General features: G+C 39.3%; 1 protein-coding gene across 7 annotated transcripts in view; it reads right to left on the bottom strand.

Annotated features, from left to right (window-relative positions):
• The window catches only part of ACTN2 (actinin alpha 2), a 69,785-nt gene that overhangs the window by 4,343 nt on the left and 41,378 nt on the right, over positions 1 to 24,064 (bottom strand). For 3 of the 7 annotated variants that reach the window (XM_056344447.1, XM_056344442.1, XM_056344441.1), the window contains exons 8-19: positions 23,760 to 23,845; positions 20,996 to 21,088; positions 19,737 to 19,967; positions 18,434 to 18,581; positions 16,727 to 16,877; positions 10,863 to 10,971; positions 9,891 to 10,031; positions 9,316 to 9,498; positions 8,039 to 8,173; positions 7,369 to 7,548; positions 6,861 to 7,007; positions 616 to 693 (exon numbers count right to left, since the gene is read on the bottom strand). In XM_056344447.1, coding sequence (XP_056200422.1) covers positions 616 to 693; positions 6,861 to 7,007; positions 7,369 to 7,548; positions 8,039 to 8,173; positions 9,316 to 9,498; positions 9,891 to 10,031; positions 10,863 to 10,971; positions 16,727 to 16,877; positions 18,434 to 18,581; positions 19,737 to 19,967; positions 20,996 to 21,088; positions 23,760 to 23,845 — 1,682 coding nt within the window. Of the gene's footprint in view, positions 1 to 615; positions 694 to 6,860; positions 7,008 to 7,368; positions 7,549 to 8,038; positions 8,174 to 9,315; positions 9,499 to 9,890; positions 10,032 to 10,862; positions 10,972 to 16,726; positions 16,878 to 18,433; positions 18,582 to 19,736; positions 19,968 to 20,995; positions 21,089 to 22,536; positions 22,623 to 23,759; positions 23,846 to 24,064 lie in introns of all 7 variants that reach the window. The other 4 variants (XM_056344445.1, XM_056344444.1, XM_056344443.1 and 1 more) reach the window with 3 other exon arrangements.

The following is a 24,064-nucleotide window of genomic DNA, read 5'->3' as shown; positions in this document are numbered from 1 at the left end:
TACAGGGATTTTCCTTCTGACTGCAGGCTACCGAGACTTGGACTACAGCAGAGGTGTGTGTGCTGTCTTAAAGGATGAGACTTGCAAGACTTAGGAGGAGGTCAACTGAAGACCTTTTATAAAAGGAGGCTGCTCATTTTCCAGTCCATAACATATCTGTGGCATTCCTGACTCAAAGCTGAGCAAACATTAAATGGCATGATAGTAAGAAGGTAAATATTTTTTTCCTCTCCGTTGTGATATAATGTAGCAGTTTGGAGAGTATTGTGTCTTCCTAAATCAGAAGATAGCAGTAAAGAGCTCGTACTAAATCTGAGGAAAGGAAAATTAGCAAAAGTCAGAGTGCCAGAAGCATAGGAGCTCTCGATAGTTATCTAGCACAGTCCAAATTAAATATCTCAAATAAGTAAAAGAAACAACCTGAAGAATCTTTGAAAAATTCATAGAAAAATATGGCTCCTAGTGATGCTGACAGTCCATCTAATTCAGTTGTCTTCCCCAAAGCAGAATATTTTCAAAGCATTATGACCAATACATCGGAGTTTAAACCCACAGCCTCTTTGGCTATTATTATATTGGCCTATTTGAAAACAGAAAAATATCAGTTTCGTCTACCTGCAGGTCATTTCCAACCTGTCCTAGACTGATGAGGCAGGCTTTAAATTCATCAGAATGTAGATTGTCAGATTCATCCTATCATCCCATCACAGGTCATGCATTTGGGAAGGTGAAAGAAAAAAAAAAAATCACAGATCAGGTTAGTTGGTTAGTAAAGAATATTCTGCTCATGTAGTAATAACCATGTTTTCACAGAAGTTCATGGAAACATAATGTCAACATACTGCAATGAATCACCTAAAAAGTGTTTTTCCAGTTTCATGCTGTAGGTTTTTTCCTAGTGGAAAAGGGTCCTTACTTCAACTACAGAGTTAAACTGTGCTTCCTCTACAGGTGCTTTTTAAACATTTTTGATGATAAGGCAGTTTTGATTCTATCGATCTGCCATTTGCTTCCTTCATTTTCTATTGTCATACAGTGTATGTGAGAGGCAGTAGAAAGATCACTGAACCTGGGCAAAACATTTTTCCCCCACTCAACTACTGTTATTTCACTCTTGATTTGATGATATTACTTAACAACTGAACATGCATATCTCAAAAGAGAGTAGAAGTACAACATAAATTTATAACTGACCTAACTTGCTTCCCATTATCTGTCTCCTTCAACAACCTACACAGTAAGGTTTTGCTTTGAAAACTGACTTTAAAAAGAATCCATTGAATTCCAGGTTAAATGGCTCTTAGTAACACCACATCAAACAGGATCATTGTTTTGAAGCAATACTTTTTTCCATTTTGCAGGTCAAGAAATTCACACTAATTTCTTAGCAGCCAACTGGCCTGTCTTTCTCTTCCTGTTCATACAAAATGTGTCTACCAGAGCTGTGCTTCAGATTGAGTTAACATGAACACAATTAAAGAGATGTTCTAAGATGAAAAAATATTACCCTTATTGATTTTACAGGCTGACAGTTTGGAGAAGACCCAGGGGTTTCCATCTGCTACATATTTGCCTGCTAGATTAATCATTTATTTTTTAAATGTCTATATAGTTATGCATAACTAAAAGTACTGGAGGTTTAACAAATGCACTGGGTTTACTTAATATACTAATAGGATAAAGTGGTGCTTTATTAAGTTAATAATGCCAAGCATTTTTGACATATCATGCTGTTATATTGACTCCCTCTGCATCAACCTCCACCAGCTCCATAAAGGAAAGATGAAAAATAACAGTGGGAAGTCAATGACAAGAGATAAAGTAAAGCTGCAAATCTGGAGCAGCATTTAGTTAAAAGCCATAATCACAGCAAAGCTTTTTTAGTTTAATATTTCCATTTTATGGGATAATTCCTGCTATAAAGCATTCAAAATGGTTTATTTTATCATTCTGAAAATGTTAATGTGGGCTGGCTTGAAACTCTCGTCCTAGAGACAGGCTGTGGCTGGGCACACCAGGAATGAAGTCAGCTCGTTCTACCTTATTTCTAAAGCCAAAAATATTACTGTGAAACTGCAAACAAAATGGTACAAAAATGGGAGCTAAGAGCCAAATTCTGTCCCTCCACTTCCTCTACCAGTTGTGGGCAGAGCACTATCAGCTACTTGACTACACCAGAGGTGGGTGTGCACTATGTGCAGGAGCTCCCTAACCAGACACACACGGCAGCAGCAGTGGTGCAACAGATAGAGAAGGGCAGACAAGAGTGAGAGAGGCCAGCACATCTACCGAGAAACCAGTTTCTTTAGGAGAGGAGTGCAATGGTTGTGCTGGAGCTCACAACCATCATCTGGTTAAGCGGGACTCCCCAGTAAGGGTCATTCACATTCTCACAGCAAATTTTTTTAATCTGCATCATATATGGCCTAAAAAGGCGTCTTTGCCTTTGCAGTATATCAGAGTTTCACGGGATGCAGTGGTATTTTGCAATCAATGCATAGATCGAGCCCATGCAAGGGCTTTCTCTTTGGGAAATGTTTCTTTGTATTTATTTTTATTGTTTGCAGACCAACATTAAGCACTGAAATTAGTTTTTTAAAGCATATAAATAACTTTGCATTGTTCATCTTTTCCTACCAATACAAAATAAAACACTGAAATCCCCCTTCATGTTTCATTATTAGTCCCCAGAAATCTTTTCCTTCTCTTTTGTGATTTACATGTGGCCTTATAAAACAAGTGAGCTTCTGAGTTGAAGTAATCCATTCTTGAATAGGTCCTTCAGTTTCCTGAATGCGAATTGACCTGCATAAGACTGATCATGTGGTTCCTTTAATAGGGAATTGTTTTTCTGTTAGTAAAATATAGGGTGGCATGATGCTATTGCTCTACATGCACAGCTCCTACTTAAAATCTATAGTTTGCACAAAAATCAATACCAGAATATATTAACATCCATTAGGATATTAGATGCAGAGCAGCCGCATATATTTTATCACATACTTTGCAATCTTAGTTAGGACTTAGTAAATATACTAAATCTGAAAAAGGATTCCCTACATAAAAAGGCTCAAAACCAGTGACTAACAACATATCTGTGTTGGTGTCCCAGTTTGCCTGCATACCATAATTCAGCTATGCACCATTTTGAACACTTCTAAACTCCTTCTGTGATTCAGACATTGTGTCCCACTTTCACCTTTTTTTCCTCTATGCAGTCACATTAAGAAAGGAAGGAAAACCAGCGTTGCTGAAGAATTATATTTATACCTACAGCTAGACTGTGCCTTCAGGCAAAGCCTCCAGCAAGTAGTAGTGGGTAAGCAGCAGCATCCTCAGGAATAACCTCTGGGTACCAGTGTGTGTACATGCCTGTTGGAAACACAAGAGCCTAGAGGGCTGCCCCCTTGACCCAAGGGAGATGGCATATTTACCACTTGCCTTTAACAAGGACGACTTGTAATACTTTCTGTGCTAGCATGTCTTTGCTGGTGGATGCACTGAAAGAAACACAACTCTTTCTGTCCTTGTAATTCTTACATGGATGATGCCCACTTACTCACTGCAGTTGGAGAAAACGAGGCATGTAGCCCCCCCCCCAAAAAAAAAAAAAATCCTTGTAAAATACCAAATAGTTCTCTTTCAGATATTCGAGATGTAGAAGCCATTTATAACAATTCACCCAATAATTTAACTCCTTTCAAAGGACTAACAACTGCAGAATTAAGCCCTATAATGGATTATGAACTGTAAGATTTTCAATTTTTTATACATTCTTCCTGGGGAGAAAGATGGGGGTTCCTTCCTCTGATTTAAAAGTGAAGCAAGTTGTTTCTAGAAGCACTCTATAAAAAGTTGTTAGGTTTATGTGTACCAAAGAAGATTTTTTAAAATGGGGAAGGGAGCTACTCTGCATATTAGCACTTTGCCAACATCCTCAACACACATTACTAGTCAAACATTAAGATAAGTCTTAAACTGGAGAAATGCCACAGAAGTCAGAGCTGTAGCATGCATAAATGAATCAGTTGTGCTTAGGTATTTAAAGCCTACTTGTCAGGGACAGTATTAATTTTGGGGATCTTTTCCGGCTATACATCATTGTGAATAGCAGTCCAATTCTTTTAAACTATGACAGGCATTCAGAACTGCTGCTAAGCGCAACAAAATTATTATATGTGGCAACATTATATATATGGGTAATTCTGTCTGACGTAGAGAAGCATTTTTCATATTAGTGCTTACATTCAGATGATCCAGTTTCATTTTCATTTCTGTTTAAGGTAATCAAGGCCATGAAAGAATCCATTACTGCCTTCTCTATCTAAATTCCAAATTTAGAGTCCTTGTTATTCTGTGCACTCTGAAGTAACTCTGAAGCACCCCAGGTTTCCTTCATTCACCAATACTAAATATTCAAGTGTGCAAGGACATAAGAAGGATATAAAAATGAAAAAAAAAAGAAGCCTGCCTCTCTCAAACATGTTTGTTCAACATCTCCTTCTAGCCTGTGTAGATTGAGTTGCATCTTCCCACTAAATTATAGTGTAATTTAATCAGTAAAACCTTCTCTTTCATCAGTGTTTCTAAGACCTTTCCCCTGCAGAAAGCCTGGCTTGATGGCTGAGTGGGTTTAGATCTTAACTTCTTCCTTTCTTTAACTTGCATTATGCTACTAAGAACATAATTGTTGCATGGTGTCGGTGCAAAAGTCCTCCACAGACCTATTTCCTATGTCTGATGCTAGGGGAAGGAGTATACTCTAAGAGGGCATCTGCAAAATGGTTCTTCCCTTAACATGATCCTTCCAGGCTTCTTCAAAGCCTTTGGATTACATCTGTCATGGAGGAAGGCAAGGTCTGCAGCTAAAGCAGCCCAGGCCCAGGTTGTTGAGGCCATAGAAGCTGGTAACGTACCTGTCTCCTTCCGCTTCTGACCCAGCCACTCAGGCTCCCTGCCACAGAAGCCAGGGCAGAAGGGACACTGCCTGAAGCAAGGAGACAGCCAAGGACAGGCAAGGATCTAGGAGCTGGGAAGCACTTGTGTGTTGTGCATCATTGTCACAGCCCAGCTCCAACCTGCCTGCAGCTGCCTGAAACGACCGCCCTCTTCCAGGCCGTACAGCCTTTCCTAAAGCCTTGCTCTATTGTATCCTTTGGCATCTCCTAAGTTTTACTGTATCTGCAAAGTCTAAAGGTCTGTAACAATAGGGCCGGTTGATGTTGCTGCCACTTGGTTGATTTAGCTTCTCCGTGCAAGAATTTCTGAGGCACCAAGAGGTGGCCGTGGTATCTCCTCAGCCACTGAACCAGCCTTGCCATGAGCATGGCAGAGAAACTCAGCTATGAGCTACAAAGATACAGGGACGCTAGAAATGGCCAGGTAGTGTAAGTTATACTAGGATTCAGTCACCTTGCTTCCTTGTCTTTAGGGAGCTGTCAAATCTTTGTGCAAAATGCGTGGTTTCCCTTAATAGGGTCTCTCAAATATTGGTGTGTAATTTATCCAAGCCTGAACTCTGTCTGTTCTTAATAGCTCTAATTGCTCAGTTATCTGCTTCAGTGCCTCGAGAAAGGAATTTAGTATGCTACTTTCTTCCACCCCAGGAAATTTATCTCTGCTTCTGTGATGTTACCTTATGCTTCCTTAGAAAATACAGAAAGGAATTATGCTGCACTACAATCACATTAAGATATTCCACAAAATCTGTTCCCAGTTCCTGTGTAGCTAACATTTCCCATGTTTGTGTGCTACTTCAGAAAGCAGAGGTTTGGCAATTCTGCTTTTCTTTCTAACCAATTAAAGACATTCTAAAAAATATTTAGCAAAATATGACTGTCAGCATCCAATGCGCATCAACCACCAATCCAGGTATGGATAACCATTTTGAGTAGAGCTGGACAAAGAGGATGTCAGTGAACAGAAAGAGGCATTTTGTTATAGCCTGAAATGATGTGAGGGAGCCGATTCATGTGATAACAGAGTGTAGGTCGGGGGGTTAAGGACAGTCCTCTAACTACAGGAATCTGTACTGGGGAAAAGACAACAGCCTGGTGCTGCGTTATGGTAATCTTTTTCCAGCATTTGAAATGTGAACTTGGTTTTGAAGGTAGGTTCATGTGAGCACAGAGCCAGCAGAGTTAACTCATGTACAGATTTTTCTCCGGCTGGGAACGTCAGATCCCTGTCTGCATGTGTTTTGCTGTTGTGTCTATTAACAGCTGCCTTTTTAACCCTCTGTCCATGAATACTGTGTAACTCACAGGACTGAGTTAAATTTCTTCACAATAATGGTTTTATTCCTACTTTTTTCCTCATCCATGATTAGGTAACTGAAAAAACCAGCCTCTTATTTCCCATATACAGCCAGAAAAATAAAGGATTTTCCTTGACAGCTATCAGTGCCTCAATTATATTCCCTACAAATCTACTTCTAGGAGGATATGTTGGGATTCAAAGTAAAATAAACTTTAATCTAGATTACAGCTAAATTTAATGAGATGGAAGCTGCTGGCAAGTACACAGAACATGCTGGACTGCCTTAAAATAAAGGGGCACATTATTTTCCAAAACACACGGATTTATCCAGTTCTGCCTATTATCTGAACAAATGCTCAACCATATTAGCAGAACTGTAATTCTGCATTACATTTGAAGAGTAAAAATGAACCTTTAACATATCTGTACAACGGTATAATTTCATAAGGCTGTAAATTCTTTGTTAACTGATCTTTTGCTGTTTTAAAAAGAGCCCATTGCTACTGCATTTGCAGTTTCTTAAAAGGCTCACGTTTGGAATGAAAAGCAACTTGTTGGGAACAATAAATATTGCTAGTTGAGAAAAAGCAGGAGTACTGTACCCTGTCAAAATGATTGAATGATGCTCTGAAGTCATTCATTTGTTCCTGGGTGATACCCTTGGCATCTCTTGTCAGGATCTGAGTCTCAACCTCATTGATAGTTCGAGCAATGGTGGTAAGTAGGAGCTCCCATCCAACACGGATGTGCTATGAGAGAGAAAATACTGATTTATTAAAGAATCAAACATATTCTTCTTAGAGTATAAAAAGTACAGTAAGCAAAAAATGAGCTCTAAATATTTATGCGATACCTTTTTCCATACCGCTAACTCTATATTATGACCAAATATCATTAAAAATAAAAATGGCCTTCAGGAAAATATGTAACTGGTTTCTAAATGGATACTTCCTCACTAAAAGTAAAAAGTGAAAATAAAACAAGTCTTATGAGATTATCAGAAAGTCTGGCAAATCCCATCCTCTGTTGCAGGCTCTTCAGATCAGGGGAGGAGGTTATATGGCAGAAGAGGACGGAATAATCTAAGAGCTACAAGGAGTAAATGGCTACCTCCATAGTATAGTTGGTGTGCTTGTTGTCAAACACCAGGGCTTCTTGTATAAGCTGATGATCTCCTTCCAGTTTGTCAATGTTGTGCTTATAGTTAATGATATTGTGCTCATATTGCTTCAGCTGATTCATCTGGTCCTCCAAAGGCCCTGTCATTTCAATAGAGCTGCGGGCAATTTCCTGTCAACAGAAACAAAGACACACACCCCGCCCCACAAAATTTAAGCTTCAGATTTGCTAATTTGACCAACTTTCATATAAATATGTAATATTTTCATACTAAGAAGCAACAGCAATGAAACCTTCATACAGTGGAGACAAGAAATTTCACTGTTGAAAACACATTTCGAAAGAAATGGGGCACGTTTATTTCTGGAATTAGTATTAAGATCACAGTGATCCTGGTATCTTTCCTTTACAGAAAGCAGAAGCTAAACAGCAATTGTTTAGTGAGTGATTTTTCAAAGCTACATCTCCCGCTCACCATCAATGTACCACTTGTACAAGCTTCCACAGTTTTAAACATAATCTTAACAAGTGCTAAATACTTCAGGATCAAAAAACTGGTGAACTATCATGGAGACTGCTGTTGTCTTGTATATAAAGCAGAAATAAAAAAAATCATAAACCACTTTGTTTGTCAGCTTCTGCATGAGGGTCTGACACTCACCTCCATCTTGGTCTGGATCCATGGCCCAATGACATTGGCCTGAGCAGCAAACTGGCGACGCAGGCGCTCGTTGGCATGCTGGCGGGCTAGTTCCTCCTGCAAGGATTGATCCCTCTGAGGCACCAGCTGCTTCACCTGTTACAGTGGGAAAGCACTAAGTGTGAGCAGGCACAACTGAATACTTTAAAAACAAATGGAACTAATAAGTCCACAGTTACTCATTTTTCTTATTGGTCTGAAGGCTGATATCAGAAGGGCAAGCCAGAAACACGACCACTGTTTTAATTACTAATTCTGTGCTAACATAAGAAATTGCTAACAAGGTCTTGGGCAGCCTGACCAGAGAAACTGATAAGGAGAAAGAAGAAATTCTCACCTCTGGCTGGATTCAAGTTCACAACAATTATTTAACCTTGAACTGATATTAGAGCAGTTACTTTGTTTTTCTTTTGAAACAGCTGGTTTTTCAATCTCTAAGTAATTGTTCTAAGAACAGTCAGTGCAAAACATTTTATTCGAGCACAGCTATTATGATAGGATAACATGAGACATATCCTGTCCATCAGGTATATCTGAAGGCCTCTAATACATTGCAAATGCTTTTTTTGGCTTATACGTCTGGATTGCCTTGGGAGATTCTGAATTTAGGCCTTATTACTTGGTTTTTACAACCCATTGAGGGTGTGTTCTTGTCCACGGAAGTTTAGGTATTTGGTAAATTCATACATTCTACACAATCATTTCCCTTCAGCATATTATCTGTCTTGGTCACTAACAAAATAAAGTTTGTGCGATAGCTCTAGGAGCCTCCCTTTAATCCCTCCTCAGTAATTTTTTAAGGTAATTGCCAATTTCAGTCTAATTGGACAGGACACTAATGATCCTAAAGGTGCTCATTTTTTACATTTGTGAAAAGTAGAAGCTGTGTAGAAGAGATGCATGAACTTCAGTTTATACTGAGAGAAAGAATAAAATAATTTTCTCTTCTTTTAACAGGACCCCCTGGCCCATCTGCTGGCCAGCCACCAGCTTGCACTAGCCCCAACACCTGCTTCTCTTGCCCCCCTAGAAAGGACATAGGTAATATTGAGCGATGGGAGCAAGGGATATTCTGAAGCAAGCCTAGCAAACGTAAGGGAGAGCATAAGGTACTGTAGAAAGTTCATTCTGGCATCTGATATTCTAGAGTAATCTCCAGATTTATTATAAAGTTCTCTGAATATTCTTAGTATTCCTACACTAGAATACTATGTTATTTATGAATTTAGCATGCTTACCTTTTCCCACTTGCTACGAATCTCTTCCACAGTAACAGTACTGTAAGGATTGCTTGCGCTTATTCTCATGCTGTAACTCTGAATAACTTTTTCAACTTCGTTCTGGATTGACAGGATGGCCTGTCTTTCACCATCTGCCTCTGGCAAAGTAGCTTTAAACTGATCATGTGCAGAGATTAAACTCTAAAATCAGAAACAGAGAGGAAAAGCATGAAAACTTTAATGTTTCTTCCAACATCTGGAAGATCTGCTGTAAATAAGCACAGCTCTTCTCTCACCCTCTCAAACACCCTGTTTACATATATCTGTAGATACAGGAAATCATACGTGTAGATACATTCATGAAACAGCCCTCATTCACTTTATCAGGACCATCGCTTCTTCCATGATCTCTGGAATATGCTTTCATATCAATGAAGAGCCCTATTTATAATAGAGCAGACATTGCCTAACACAAAGAAAATGTCAGACAGGTAAGGTTTCTTTTTCTTACAGATGTTTTACTCACCAGGAAGGAAAAGCTTCCTTTCTTATTTTCCCTATGACTGTAAGTCAAAACATAGACAACCACTTACCTGAATTTCCTCTATGCTGTGAACAATAAACATGTCCTGTAGGTCTTCCATAGCGCCTTCCATCCAGTTGTTGAAAGGAGCAGCTCTTTTGGCAAACTCCAGGTGAAGCTGATCAATTGTTTCAAGCAATTTCTCCGTCCTCTGTACAGGTTGGGAAAGGTACAGTCCTTTGTTACTAGGGCAAGACCTAACTCCGCACACATACCCTGCCATGCACAAAGTCATGCCTGATCTTTACAAAAGCAATTGATTGTATTGTCAACTGATCTCACCACCTGCTTTAAGGATTCTGACTCAAGGCCATAGGACGCATTGCAGTAAAGATACTCTTCTATCCAACATGTTGAAAGGGGTGTGTGCCTTTGAAGGCTAATAGGTGAAATTACTTTTTCACTACTGATATTTGAAGTATTTTTGTTACTGTAATCTATCTGCAAATCAAAATCTGCTAATCTTACTTTAGTCATTTCTTGTAAATACAAAAAGGAGGAGTTAGGCATATGTTTTCCACCTTGTCATATGTGTGTGACTTCTTTTTTTCTTAAGGAACAAGGGTTTGGGAAGTATCTCACTGCATTGGAATACTCACTACCAAAAAATTAACCCAGTGCTAGCCATTATCCTGTAGCACACTTGATTAAACTCAGACAAGTATGAAAAGATAAACACCTAAGGGCTTTTGTTATCCTTGCTGAACATCAAATTCCCAAAAAGTGGGCTATAAACAGCATGCCATTTGTTGCTGCTTTAGGACTGTCCTTGGCAGCTGAGTACTGTCAAGTCTGCTCTGAGCAATTCAATCTGTTTGCAGATAAAACCACACCGAAATGAAATGGAGATCTGAGGAAAGGGGTTATTGCTGTTCAGATTCCAAAGTGGGTGCTCGACTGCACTGTTTCCAGATCTGAAACAAATGGTTCGTTCCCCGCTCCCTGCCTCAGCTGAGCTGCTGATCAGTGTTATATGCTTTACCTCCAGTGCCTCTCTCCTTTTCTGAGTAAGTGTTCCCAGGCTGTCCCATTGGTCACATATCTTTTGGCATCTATCATTGACACTTGCAGCATCATGGTAGTCCAGTTCACTAAGAGTGAAGATAAAAATCTGTGTGACTGTCTGAAAGACAGGAGCAGTTGCATTGTCTACACTCTTCCACTGGCCCTCAGTAATTCCGCTCTCCCCCCCACCCACCCCCCTCTTTTTTTTTGCCCCCAGTATTTCTCCTCCAGGTAAGCAAGTGTTGCAGTATAGACATGTGTAATCTAGACATTCAGCATTTCAAGAAGCACAGCGCTGGAACAGGATCGACCTCCTCTGTTGTGAGAAAAATCAAGTACCCACTTGTAACGTGCAGGTATTTAAGACAATTAAGGTATCTAACCATCTTTGTCTCAGCTATGCCTGTGGCACAAGCAATTTGATTTCCCGAAGACCAGAACACTTTGGTCTGGGGCTTTATCAGGTTTCTGAAGATTGTTACAGTTTTAAATTAATTGGCCTGAAATACACATTTCCTTTTAAATAATGCAATGATCCTTTCCAGCCTCATACACTTTGAAATTATTTAACTGAGAAACAGACCTCAGGTTGCACTCAAAACATGATCTCTCTCTCACAGGCCTGGCAATACTAATAGGGGCTGCTCAGATCTGGGGCACAGAGAACAGTTTTCATCTTCCTCTCCAGCAACCCATCACAGAGCTCCACCCTAGAACTGGCTGGTTCAGTGAACAGGATTCTCCAGGCCCACGTATGCCACCAGCATGAATCGGTTCACCCACAAAGGATGCAGCAGCTAGCACTGCTTTTGCACCTGTTTAGTAGTCTTATATTACCTTGACCGAAAGGAACTTACTATTCTGCCTAAGACTGGAATAACTTTTCAAGGCTCTATCCTGAGATTCTGAACTGAGCCTGTCTCAAATAGAATTTTTGATCTCGATGGCAGACAATCTCCTTGCTTCTCCTGCAGCCATCATGACCATAGTAAAATACATGTGTTTGGCACTTTGGAAGTTCACTTCTACTGATTAATCATCACCCACTGAACTTAGCTCTTTGCTGCTCCTTGAGGACACTTTGCCCAGTACTGAACATTGCTGAGACTTTTATGTGACAGTATGGCGACATGAAGCTAAGATTTACTTTAAGGCTTGAACAAGACATTAAATGCAGATCGAATTTGTTCCCTTCTTTTGAGCATTTTTCTCTAGGCAATTGGAGAGAGGCATGTACAAATCACTCTGCCAGTAACTTAGAGATTCACAGAGGACAAGATGAGAACAGAGGTAGCCTTCCTCTAGGAAGCCACACACTAGGCCAGGGGCAGCATTCATGCTTCCTCCTCTAAGTCCAGTCAGAGCAATCTGGTTCAGCATAAAGCTGAGATGTTTAGAAGAGGCTTCAAGTGTGCTGCAATCAAGCAACTGTTGAAAGTGAAGGATAATAAACCAAGTAACAATAAAATGCTATAACAATTGTAAAATATAATAGAAACAACTCAAAACTGTAAAAGTAGAACTGTAATACATAAAGAGAAAGCTGCCAACAAGTCATACTATACAAGGGCTCCATAACTTGAAAACACGCTTCCTTCCTTTGGAGCGAGCCTTTTTGTTAGTCTTCAAGGGATGCAACAAAGCATGGTGTTTTGGGTGAAACAGGCTGAGATATATTTTACTGCCATGGCTGGAAGTTGTTTTTTTTCATTATAGCATATTGAGATTATTGGATAACGTTCCTGTGTGACCTGTGAGTTCACTAAGTGGATGAGATATGAAGATTTGTATTGTGGTCTCTTTTCACATACCAAATCTAATATACCAGAATATGGACAGGGTATTTTTTCAGATACTCCAGGTCACATCCCTGAAAGTACTGCAAATTTTATTTTTGTTTCAACGGATCACTTATCCCCTTTTGTCAATTAGAATAAGGGCAGGTGCCCTTCCATGAAAGTGAGGGACTGATTGTACTAGCTCTGGTCAAAGTCCCGGAAGGTAATGTGCAACGTTCCTCCACCAGCTCTGCCAGGGAGGTTCAGTCATTCCCCATAATATCTCTGCTATCCTATTTCTTCCAAGGGATATGTGCTGTGGACAAATAGGTAGGAGAATAATATTACCAAAACAACTTTTAAAAAGGGCACTCCTGTGTGGGTCAAAAATCCCAAGTTAGATTACCACTTGGCATCAAACAGTGTAGCTCCACTGCCTCTCCACGCCTGTTGTAGTTTACTTCAAGTGACTGTATTGTATGTGTCAAAGAACGTTTTTCTGCTTAAAGCAGGAGTAGAGGAAGGAGTAACTCATAGGAGATTATTTACTTGAAATAAAACACAGGTTTACATTCTTTGTCCTATTAATTTTTTGTATCTCTCTCAACACTGAAGCTGTGAAGAGACTAGATTTCACATTTTGTAAGAAGAAATTTTGCTTATCGTGTATACACAAAGTACTGCTGCATGTGTATTACAGAGCTAAGAGAACAATCATTTCTATTTGGTTATTTGAAATCTGCAGCCTTTGGAATTTAAAAATCATTAAACCATTCCTATTGATCTTAGAAGTAATTCAATCTTATCTGTAAAGAATTACAAATTTAGTCAGATTTTGTCCTGATCCTGAGAAGCACTTAAGTATAAGCTCACTTTAGGAATAGTGATAGTGTCACAAAAATAACCTGCTGAGCAACATGCTTTAGCACTGCTTCAGAACCAGGCTCATGTTAATCATGCACGTAAGCACAATTTGAGCCCAGGTTTCCAGAAGCAAAAAGACTCTCCAGTGTTACAGAGAGCGGTCTTCTTGGCTGAAAACAAGATGCTATACTGGAAGTGATGGATATGCAAGAAACTACATTCAAAAAAAATTATCTTGGTGATTGAAAACATTGAAATGAGCACACAAGATCATAAATGAATATGACATTTCATAGTACAGCTCACTCAAATTCTGTTTAGCATTTGCTATGTCATAAATGGCAAATCCCTTTTTAGAAATGCCTGACTTTTTCCAGCTTTGTATATAGCCCCATCCAAGCCTTGGCATGCCTCATTGCTGAGGAATTGTCTAAGTCTACACAGGCTGGAACACAACAATCTTATAGCAGCATCCTGGCTGGAATCACCTGCGTGCACACACACACTCAAATCCTTTTATCTAAACAGCACCAACCCGCAGGCTTGTAGCAAGTGTACCCTTAAGCACACAGTGAGTGGACTGAGCTGCTGTAACACAAAATCCCAGAACAGGCAGGAAAATAACTAGTAGAGTTCAAGGTCACACAGCAATTGTTCTTTGAAACAGCAACACTAGGCAGCCAAGAGATTGACTAAAACAAAACATGGAGGTGTACCGACTTGGAATTTAGACACAGATGATTATGATTTCTGTAAAGGCCTGATCCAGTAAGGAAAGAAAACAAGAAAAAAAAAAACCACGTTGACTTCAATAGGTTTTGTATCAGGTGCCAATGCACATTTCTTAGCATTCAAACATTAGTCAATCCTTTAAAAATATGAATGGAGAAAGAAATTAGCGTTTTTCTCTAGAATTTCATTGTTTGAGGAATTATGTATAAATAATTAAAATCAATATTTAAATAGAAGCTGCTTATTTGCTTGCAGGTAATAATAAAACCTGGCCTTTATGACCTTTCATTCAGTGTTCTCCAAGGGCACCAAGCCTAACTGAGCTGCTGAATCTCAGTGAAAAATCAGGCACCGATAGCCCCATTGTGTGGAGAGGCAGTGAAGTCAAAGGTGCTGAAAACCTATTGCTTTTAGAGATGCACCTTTGCAGCCCAGGCCACAAATAACTTGTTTAACTTCACACAGCAAATTACTGAAACATCTGAGAAGAGACAATCCTAAAATAGACAGGATACAGCGTTCACTGGCCTCACTGGAGGTAAAGGACACAGGGTTCAAAACGCTGGTAAGCAGATGCTGTGCTATGTATACGACATTCCCAAAATTTCTCATCGCTTGTAAAGCTGAAGCTGAATTAACAATGATTACATGTTTCAGAAACTTTCTTTAGTATAGAGAGGAACAAATAACTTCACAACAGAGATCAAGGCATACCAGAAGGTATTTCATAAGCTCACGTACTCAGTGATATCTCCATTCTCTGTGTTTTTCGGATTTTTTTCACACTAACCAAACCCCAGTACTTACTCTGTCCACTGTGCTTTACTTTTCCTCCTTTAAATAAATTTGAAAAATAAGGTTTTTCTTCTAAATACTTATTATATTATAATTATTAAATGAATATGATTTATAATTAAATTATAAATTGTATAATTGAATTATACAATTACTGTAAGTGCTGCTGCTATCAGGTATGAACTACATTTTTAGACAACTCTCTGAATTTTCAATTGTTAATGGATGTGGAGCTGTTTATGAGTCATGGTCCTTCACCAAATGAAAAGAAGGCACGGTTTTAACACTTGATTTTTGAGTAGTAACTGGTTTGCCTATTCAAGAAAGTAAGACACTGAAGCTTGGAGAGCTGAAGCCAAGGGCAGGAATCTGAGAATTTTGATCTTGGCTCCTGTTTTGATGACTACCACACATTTGTTCCTGTTGGCTTTACAGATTTATAGTGTGGGTAAGCAATGAATTGAAGTATGTGCCAAATCGCTCAGATCAGTAGCACCACTGTTTTACAGTACAAAACCACTGCAATTTAACTGCATAAGATTATAAACTCAAACGTGCTTAGCTTGGTGTACACACCGAGACAACTTTACCAGAATAGGGACATCAGTACGTAACACTAGTCCTGTCAGCAGGGGCAGAGCTTTGCTGACAAAACTGTGCTTCACATAGGTGAATTAACAACCTTCCCGCAAACAAAAGCCAGCTCCACCGATACAGACAGAGTTTAGCCAGAGTAACCGTATCAACAGTCAGGACTTCTGCCGCCATTAAGGGTGTCTTGTCAGTCAGGGACCTTGACTTTTTGCATCCCTGACCTATGCAGCTGATGTCAACAATACAGATGTAGCCTAAAGGTGTTGTAGAATTGTTCTCAGCTTTGGTTGGGTTTTCTCTGGGTGTAGGGTGCTAAGTGACCAAGTGATGGTTCTGTGGCTAAGCTGATGGAACTGTGGGTTAAACTCCTGCTCTCCTATAGGACAGCTTGCATGCTTGATTGCTTGTGTGACCCTGAGCATGCCATTTAGTTTCCATATGCCCCACTGCCCTTCCTGTAAAATGCAGACAATATTTTTTTTTTATTAGCAAATATTATATATATTAGCAAATATATATAAAATAGCAAATATTAGATGAAGAGTTTGTGAAAATAAGTATACTATAGACAACTAAATCTTCAGAAAAGTCAGTCCACTGCCCACTACTACAGAGATAATTTAGGGATGTGAAGCTTTTTGAAAAGATCAATATGTTTGTGGGAAAATACTTGATTTTAAAGTGAAGATGCTTGATCTGTAAATTGTGTAAGTGAATTTTCTAAGTTCAACAACTCATAGCCAGTACCTATCAGCAGACCATATGAACTGAGAAATAAACACCTCCAGGATTCCCATCAACACACAATGGACTCATCAGTAGAGCTAATGCTGAAAGATTACTGTCAAGTCGATTTTAAAATGTGAGTTTTCAAATAATTTTGGTCAGTTCAATATCCATATTTGGTTGGGGGTAAGGGGGAGATGAGGGAAAGGTCTCAGTGACCAGCTCAGATAATATACTTATGAAGCTATCTCTGGAATGCTTACGTTGGTACCTATGACACTATCAAATTCATTGGAAAGAGTTTATCGCAAAGTTAAATGTCAGCAGCTGCAAGCCTTTAAATGGAACATACTTCAGCTCCTGGGCAATGGCAGCGATCTGTTCCACCCTGTCCTGGTGAGCAGCCAAATCGCTCTCAAAAGCTTCATGTTTCCTTAACATGGCGCGGACTTCTGTCAGAGAAGCAGATTCATAGTCCTTCTGAAGTAAGATCTGCTCTTTGCCTGAAAGAGGAAATTAAAATAGTCATTTTTTACTCATTTATTGGTTAGAACAACTGCAAATTTAATCAACATTTTGAACTGAGGCACGGTGGTGAAAATCGCATGTATGAGATGAAGTCCTGCCCGCATTGAAATCAGTAGCAAATGGTCAGCAAAACAGTATTAATTAGAAATTTATATTTTTAAAGACCTCTCAGTAATTCCTTGATTTTTGCATAGGCTGTTCATACTGGTCTAAAATAGCAAGTATTGCATTGCTTGAGAAACTGGCATAAAAATGGTATAATGGTAAAAAATAGGGCTGTAAGCTATTGTGATAAGTCTTTCATAGAGTAGACATGAAACCAGAAATTGCACTGCTATGCTCAGCTTCACTCTTACTAATGATCTGTTATTCTTTTTCATGTTCTGCCTTCAATTCATTATTCATTTCAGCACTTAAAAAAAAAAACAAAACAACAAAAACCTGAGTTGGGTGGCTGCCTTTTGTATCACACACTGCATTTTAAGTGGAAAATGCCAACCTATTTACAAAAAGGTAGAAAAGCAAAGAGGAAATCAGAACCCGAAATATTACTCCTCAGTAGCTCCTGCGTTGGGACAACTGAACGTACACAGACAGCCCCTACCACTGCAGCTCACCACATAGCATTATACAGCTCTGTGAATTCTAGAGCCAGAAGGGACCATTGTTCCACTTGCTACCAGCTTATGTGAAGTTTTTCCCTGCATAACAGCCATAACATGTCACCATGATAGTTTATATTCGGAAAATAGGCTCTCAGGGGCTGATAAACGCTGTAGTTTCACTTCCAGTACCTGCTTGGCAGCCATCTACAGCCTTGTATGCTTCCAGCAACTGTGTTACGGGATGGATTCTGGTTTACTTTCACAGTATGAAAAGATTCTAGCTGGAAAAAGCCAGGAGCATGGCAGAAACAAGAAGACTATTGTCAGGGCAAACAATAGGGTGATAGGGCAGATTCGTGTTTAACGGTCCCCAACAAAACTGCATGCCAGTGTATGGTCCTATAGCTGTTACAACGACTTGTAAAGTTAGGCTGCCATTACAAAACAGAACTGTAAATGGGGTGTAATCCAGGGTATGGAGCAAAGAAGAAATGAGTCCGTTATCACGGCATTTATGTGGACTATTCAAAACCTCATGATGACCAAATGATAATCAACTCAGAATAACTCTTAATAATTTCATACTTAACCAGTGGTGTCACTGCTCCTGGTTGAATTGCTGGTGTACAAATATATAGGAATCTATTAGCAGTAATGACCTCTATTCAAACACTGAATATTCCCATGAAGTTTGACTCACTACCTCAAGAGTATGATATTTACAGTTACATTTAATTAGCAACATGCCTACAAGTTAGGATCATGACTATAGTCAACAGAACCTGCAATTTTATGTGTCATTATTTTAGGTTTGTAAAACTGTCCAAACTACTTCTGAGCGAGCTTATGGCTGGCAAATATCCAGCACTGACAATTCAACTTTAAACATTAAAACATGAAAAATGTTAAAAGCCATCTCTGCTCACCATATGCCCACTGCTCATGAGTGGAAGCCTTCTGCCTAAATTTCTCAGCCAAGTGTTCAAGCCTCTCCAGTCTTCGAATTTCATTCAGCAGCCACTCTTCATAGCCTTTCTCAGCTTGTTCAAGTCTCTGCCAAGCGCCGGCAATATCCTGTGAAGAGAATACATAGGAGAGAGCAATGAAACTATAATCTCCTTTTATTCAAATTTGCAGATTTCTGATTCATTCGGAATTTTGCTCCAAAAAGAAGTTTTTATGCTCCAATTTTGTAAAATCACAGAATCACAGAAAATGTCGGACAGCTCAGGAAGTCTTGTAGCCCAGACTTCTGCTTCCAATAGCACGCCCTGTTCAGGGGGGTTCATAAAGGAACCCTTACACAAATGGCTTCCAAGCATAGCTACACATTCAGTGTCTTCACAATATATTGCTTTTACCTCCCATTTTATAATGTGCATGTTCTTTTATGACATACCTATCTGTTATCAGAATAAAAGTGCTTTGCTCTCAGAAGTTGACAATAGCAAAATAATAAGTATCAAGAGGATTCGGTGCATGTTTTATCTGGAATACAAATGAATTTCACTTGCTGTGGTGCACAAAGTTTTGTGAGCTTCCTCAGAAGCTCAAAGGCATCATTAGGAAAATGAAGTAACAGGGCCCTTATCTTCTGCGTGTGAGGAGCAGACAATAGCTCTTTTCAGACAGGGCAATCATCTGTTTATCAAATTCGGGCAACCAAAATACAATGACAGAACAGAGTTCAGAAACAGGTTTGCTATATTTCACAGGAAATATTTTGACCCACAGTTAACTCACAATACTTATCAGCAGGTAAGAATTCTTGGTACTGACTATTCTTATCTTCACAGACACAAGAAAAAGGAAAATTTAATTTGAAAAAGTAGAAAAAGCAAAAACACATATTGAGCAATATCTGTTTCTGCAAATCTGATGACCAAAATGTCAGAGAAACCACTGTGAGTTTTGCTTAAATAAATAACAATTAGCCTCACTGATAAAGAAGTATTGATAATGCTCCCAAAGGAAGCTCTGTATCGTCTGTATTGTCTGCAAACAATTTGCTCTTGGGGAAAGCCTTCAAAGAGGCAGGAGCATGCTTAAGAGAAAGCAAGATTCTAGAATGAAAGAGAATGTGTAAAAACAGTGGTTTGGTATTGACAGAGTGCAACAAACAGAAGTTTCTGAGGATGACTTCAAATTATGTTTCAATCTTTCACATTAACACTTTTGTGAGAACATTGATAAAACGGAGAACAGAATATTGATGTCTCCTTTACTTACTGAAACCATTTTGCCCTCTGATGGCATGAAAGCTGGTCGATTGCTGATTCTCAGTTTTGTCTGCAGGGTGTTGAAATTGATCTCCAGTTGACATTTCTCTTGGACTTTAGGAGGTTTGTGTTTGCGGCGGTAGTCCCGGAAATCCTCTAACTTCTTCTGCATAGCCTGCATTGTTTTTTCTGGGGTCCTGTTTTCCAGCCAAGGAATCGTCCGGCGAATCCATTCTAAAAGCTTTCAAACCAATGCAAACAATTGCAATAAAGGCAATGAAAAAGCAACCAAAAAAAAAAGATCATATTGAATGCACAAACCCTAATTAAGTTTGCTCCATTTTAATATTACTGACTTCAGCTGGTATCAGTACCTTAATGGCAAGTAAGCACAAGATTTTCAAAGCTGAACAGTATTTTTTCAACTAATTTGCCCGGATATTCTAGGCATTTCTAGAAATACCCTGATTTTCAGGAAGATGAGCACACCTGTAAGGTGTCTCTAGCTAATTACTAAAAACCTGAGTTACCCCAAAATCACTTGCCACTTTCAAAAGTATTGGTCTTGATGTCTCAAGCAGTCATAGTTATGAGATCAGGACACATACCAGCCAAGTCACTCGGGTCACGTAAAAACCTTCACTCAGAAGTCTGTCACTGCCAACGTAGCACTGTCTTTGTGTCTATTATCTCAGTATGTTTTTGCAGCTTATGTGTTAAAGACAAGGCGGCTTTCACTTGTGCACTACACATCGGGAGTCCTGACAACAAATTTCCCATTGACCAGGAAAAGACAGGAGGAGCGCAATGTGCCCCCCTCTTCATTCATTTGCTGCCTGTGTTCACAGGTGCACTGCAAACACCCTGGCAGACCCTGTCCAGGTCTGCTTTGCCGTACACAAAGCAGCCGACAGGCTTGCCTGGAGTGACAGGATCCTGTATGCTCCACATTTGGTCAAGGATGGCTGTGTTTGGAGATTACAGAGACAGCAAGCTTGGTCTTGAGGCAGACCAGTGACAGTCCTCAAAACAACGTTTCTGGCACATTAACGAGACTTGGTGACTTGCTGGAGGTCACACGGGAAGTCTGTGGCAAAGGAGTCACCTGAACCTTGAGATCTTGGGCAATTCGGCTTTCTACCCTGCGACTGTGAGATTTACCCTCCTAGTGTCTTCACTTTGCTGTCTTGCAGAGAGTCCATGACTCTTTCAGATTTCAGCATCTCATGAACATAACTGTCACCACAATACAGATGCAGCTGTCTTTACCTCACTTGCTAGTCTCTCATACTCTTCCATCAACCTCTCATTTTCTTGGTTCACAGCAAGCACCTTACAGATCCGGTTAGCTGCAGTCTCAGCCTGTAAAACACAGCAAATAAACAGGACATATTCGTAAACACATTCTGAGACAGGTACAGGCTTGGAGAAAGAGAATGTGTCTGCTGCAAATACAAATCACGTTGTTTTATAATTGTTGATTTGTGCTCCTAGGTTACTTATATATTTACCCTCCTTCTGCAGTCACGGATTCCAATGGCCTGAATAAGGCACAGATCAGCACAGAAGTCACCTTGTTGCAGTGAAGCTTTATTTTACAAAGGGGAATTTCACACTGCCATTGTAGTTTTCCAATAAAACTTTGGTTTTCAAAGACATCTTAGGCCATTCTTAAAGTTAACCTACTAGGTTATTTTTTTTAATCACACCAAAAAAGTATTAGATTTGTTAGCCACACTGGAAATACACTGCATGTGATGCAGGAGTCCCAAACCACTCTGTATCTACACATCATATGCATATATACCCTTGAGAATACATGCAACTCAACCACTGACAGCAAATCTTTTCATGCCTCCAGCCAAATTTCTTTGTGAAGGCACTTTATAGCTCTACCGTATTTAAAATTTACATTAGTAGTCTGACGTCACAGATCTTTACTTTCATACAAATGTGAGTCTGGAGTATACCCAATCACGTAAATATCTGTGTAGACTTCTATGTTATAGAGTATTTGGAATCCCCCTTTTGCATGAATAGCCAAACCTTCATACCCAAAAGCAAGAGGGTGCAACAGCACAGCTGTGCGGTGACACAGCGGAGGGGGCCTACCAGACAGGAAGGGAAATAAAATCCTGAGGATGGAGAACTATCAACTACTTTAAGGGTTCTTTATTATTTTTTTTCATGTGAGTTGGCATTTGTAGGCTAGAAATGTATGAAGCAGAACAGTGGAAAATGACATGCTTGTGAGAATCCTATCCTGTATGACAGATTTGCTGCTGATGTTCTTGCCTTTTATACTAGTACTTTGATCCACAAATAATGCTGTTTGCTTCAGCAGGAACTGGGCACAAATAATGTGTTGGATGTCTTCTGTGCCTTTCTGCATTTTTCGGCATCTTTGCCAATCCAGCCCTAAATTACTACTCAGCATAAGTCTAAAATAGTCTCCATCTCCAAAAGTCAAACTTTCTTTTATGCAGAAAATGCATAAGATGTTGATGTAGCAACAAGCAATAACTGCACTTCACAGTATATTCAAATAGTTTTTCTGAAATAATCTTTACAAACACCAAATAAAGACCCAAAATTAGAAACAGGAATGTCCATTGGAGTTCAAGTTGCTACACAACATTTAACTAAAACAGGTTCAAGTGTTGGTTAAAAATGAGTATTAGTGCTCAAGTAATATTTGCAATTGTTAATTAAAACCACAAAGTACTAAATCAGTTTTTTTTAATAAACTAGTGGAAATGTGAAACAACCAATCAAAAACACAGCAACCTGAAGGGACAGTTGATTTATACCTGCTCTGCTCCAGCAAAAGCATGGTAGAAGCAGGACACATATGTCATGATAGCTCTCTCATCAGGTTTGGGAGTGTTCACAATATCTACAAGAGGCGGGGAAAAATTAAAAGAAAAAAACAAAACAAAACAAAAGAGTCGAGGAGTAGCAAACAGGATGAATAAATAAAAGCACAACGTAATGTCATTCTGATTGTTCTCTTGTCCATAGTCCTGTAGTCTAGAAACTCTACAAAGCTGTAATAAATTTAGTGTTAGATTGATGGGTGCTGACAGAAAAAAACGTAAGCTAGAAATTCAACATAAGCTCTTATAAAAAGGTGGAATTTTTTTAATAAGCTTGATTCTGCAATATTGTCACAGGGGGAGCAACCTTAATTTTACTAGGACTATCTGCTTAAAAACTGGCACACATATGTTTGGTGACTTAGAATGTTTTTTTGACTAAGACACAGGAAAGTCAGACTGCATTTTGATCTGGGGAGATGTTCTCTGGAAGTTGCATGTGGGTTAGTTATAACTTTAGCATTATATATCAGTATTCTTTATATTACTAATACCTGAAGTATGTCCAGCTCTGAACTGCTTTTTACATTTTTCCTTCTTTTCATTAGGACATGATTCCAGAGTTCTTCTGAGATGTCTGTGTGTGTTTCTGTGTCTGTTTTGCATAGCAGCAACATTTTATGTTGCTGTTTGTACTTACCATTAAGCATTTAACATTTTAAAAACAATCCTGAAAGCACAAGAGAAGGGTTTATTTTCTGAGCGTCTGATATGATGACTTTGACATCTGTAGCAGGAATAATATCCAGCAGGGAGAAAAGACATGGCGGTCTCCTGATGAAATTGGTTTTTCACTATGAGCTTATTTTCATCTTGCATTTTTAAAGGTGCTTCAAACAAATGCACACAAGTTCAATTAAAGAGAATAATGTCCTCTATCCCATTCAGTAACCAGCTGTCAAAAACCTACTGGATATTATTAGTAAATATACAGAAAGATGAGACAGGAAGGTTTGTTTCTATGGAACAAATGGATAGACTACTACTGGCTCTACCGAGACAGTGGCTCACAGAGAAAATCAAGCAACAGAAAATGAGCTCAGCTCTAAGATGCTGTCCTAGTAACTAGTGAGGAAAAGATCAGAAGAGGAAAAACTGCTGAAAGAAACAAGACAGAAGGTGAAGGATGAGATCTGATCCATCTTCTACAGTCTCACCTTCTGAGCACCAGCAAATGCATGGTAGTAACAGGAAACATAAGTCATAATGGCTCTTTCATCAGGTCTGGCAGTGTTTACTACATCTGTGTAGAGAGAAGAGGGTTAACTGCTCAGCAAATCTCGCAAGGTACTTCCATCAGGTTATACTGATGATGCCACCTCAGTGTTGTAAGGTTTCAAAATAAATACACCATTATTCAGGTTGCACCTGTTTACTGGTACCAGTGCAAAGCTGCCTAAGCTTTAGGAAGCTTTCCAGTAAATGCAAAGTATGTAATTCTCCCTGAAATGGCAAAACACAT

The sequence above is a fragment of the Falco biarmicus genome, chromosome 6 (genome assembly GCF_023638135.1).
Source record: "Falco biarmicus isolate bFalBia1 chromosome 6, bFalBia1.pri, whole genome shotgun sequence".
Classification (NCBI taxonomy): Eukaryota; Metazoa; Chordata; class Aves; order Falconiformes; family Falconidae; genus Falco; species Falco biarmicus.
The sequence above is the reverse complement of the archived record's forward strand: the minus strand, read 5'-3'. Positions and strand labels throughout refer to the sequence as shown.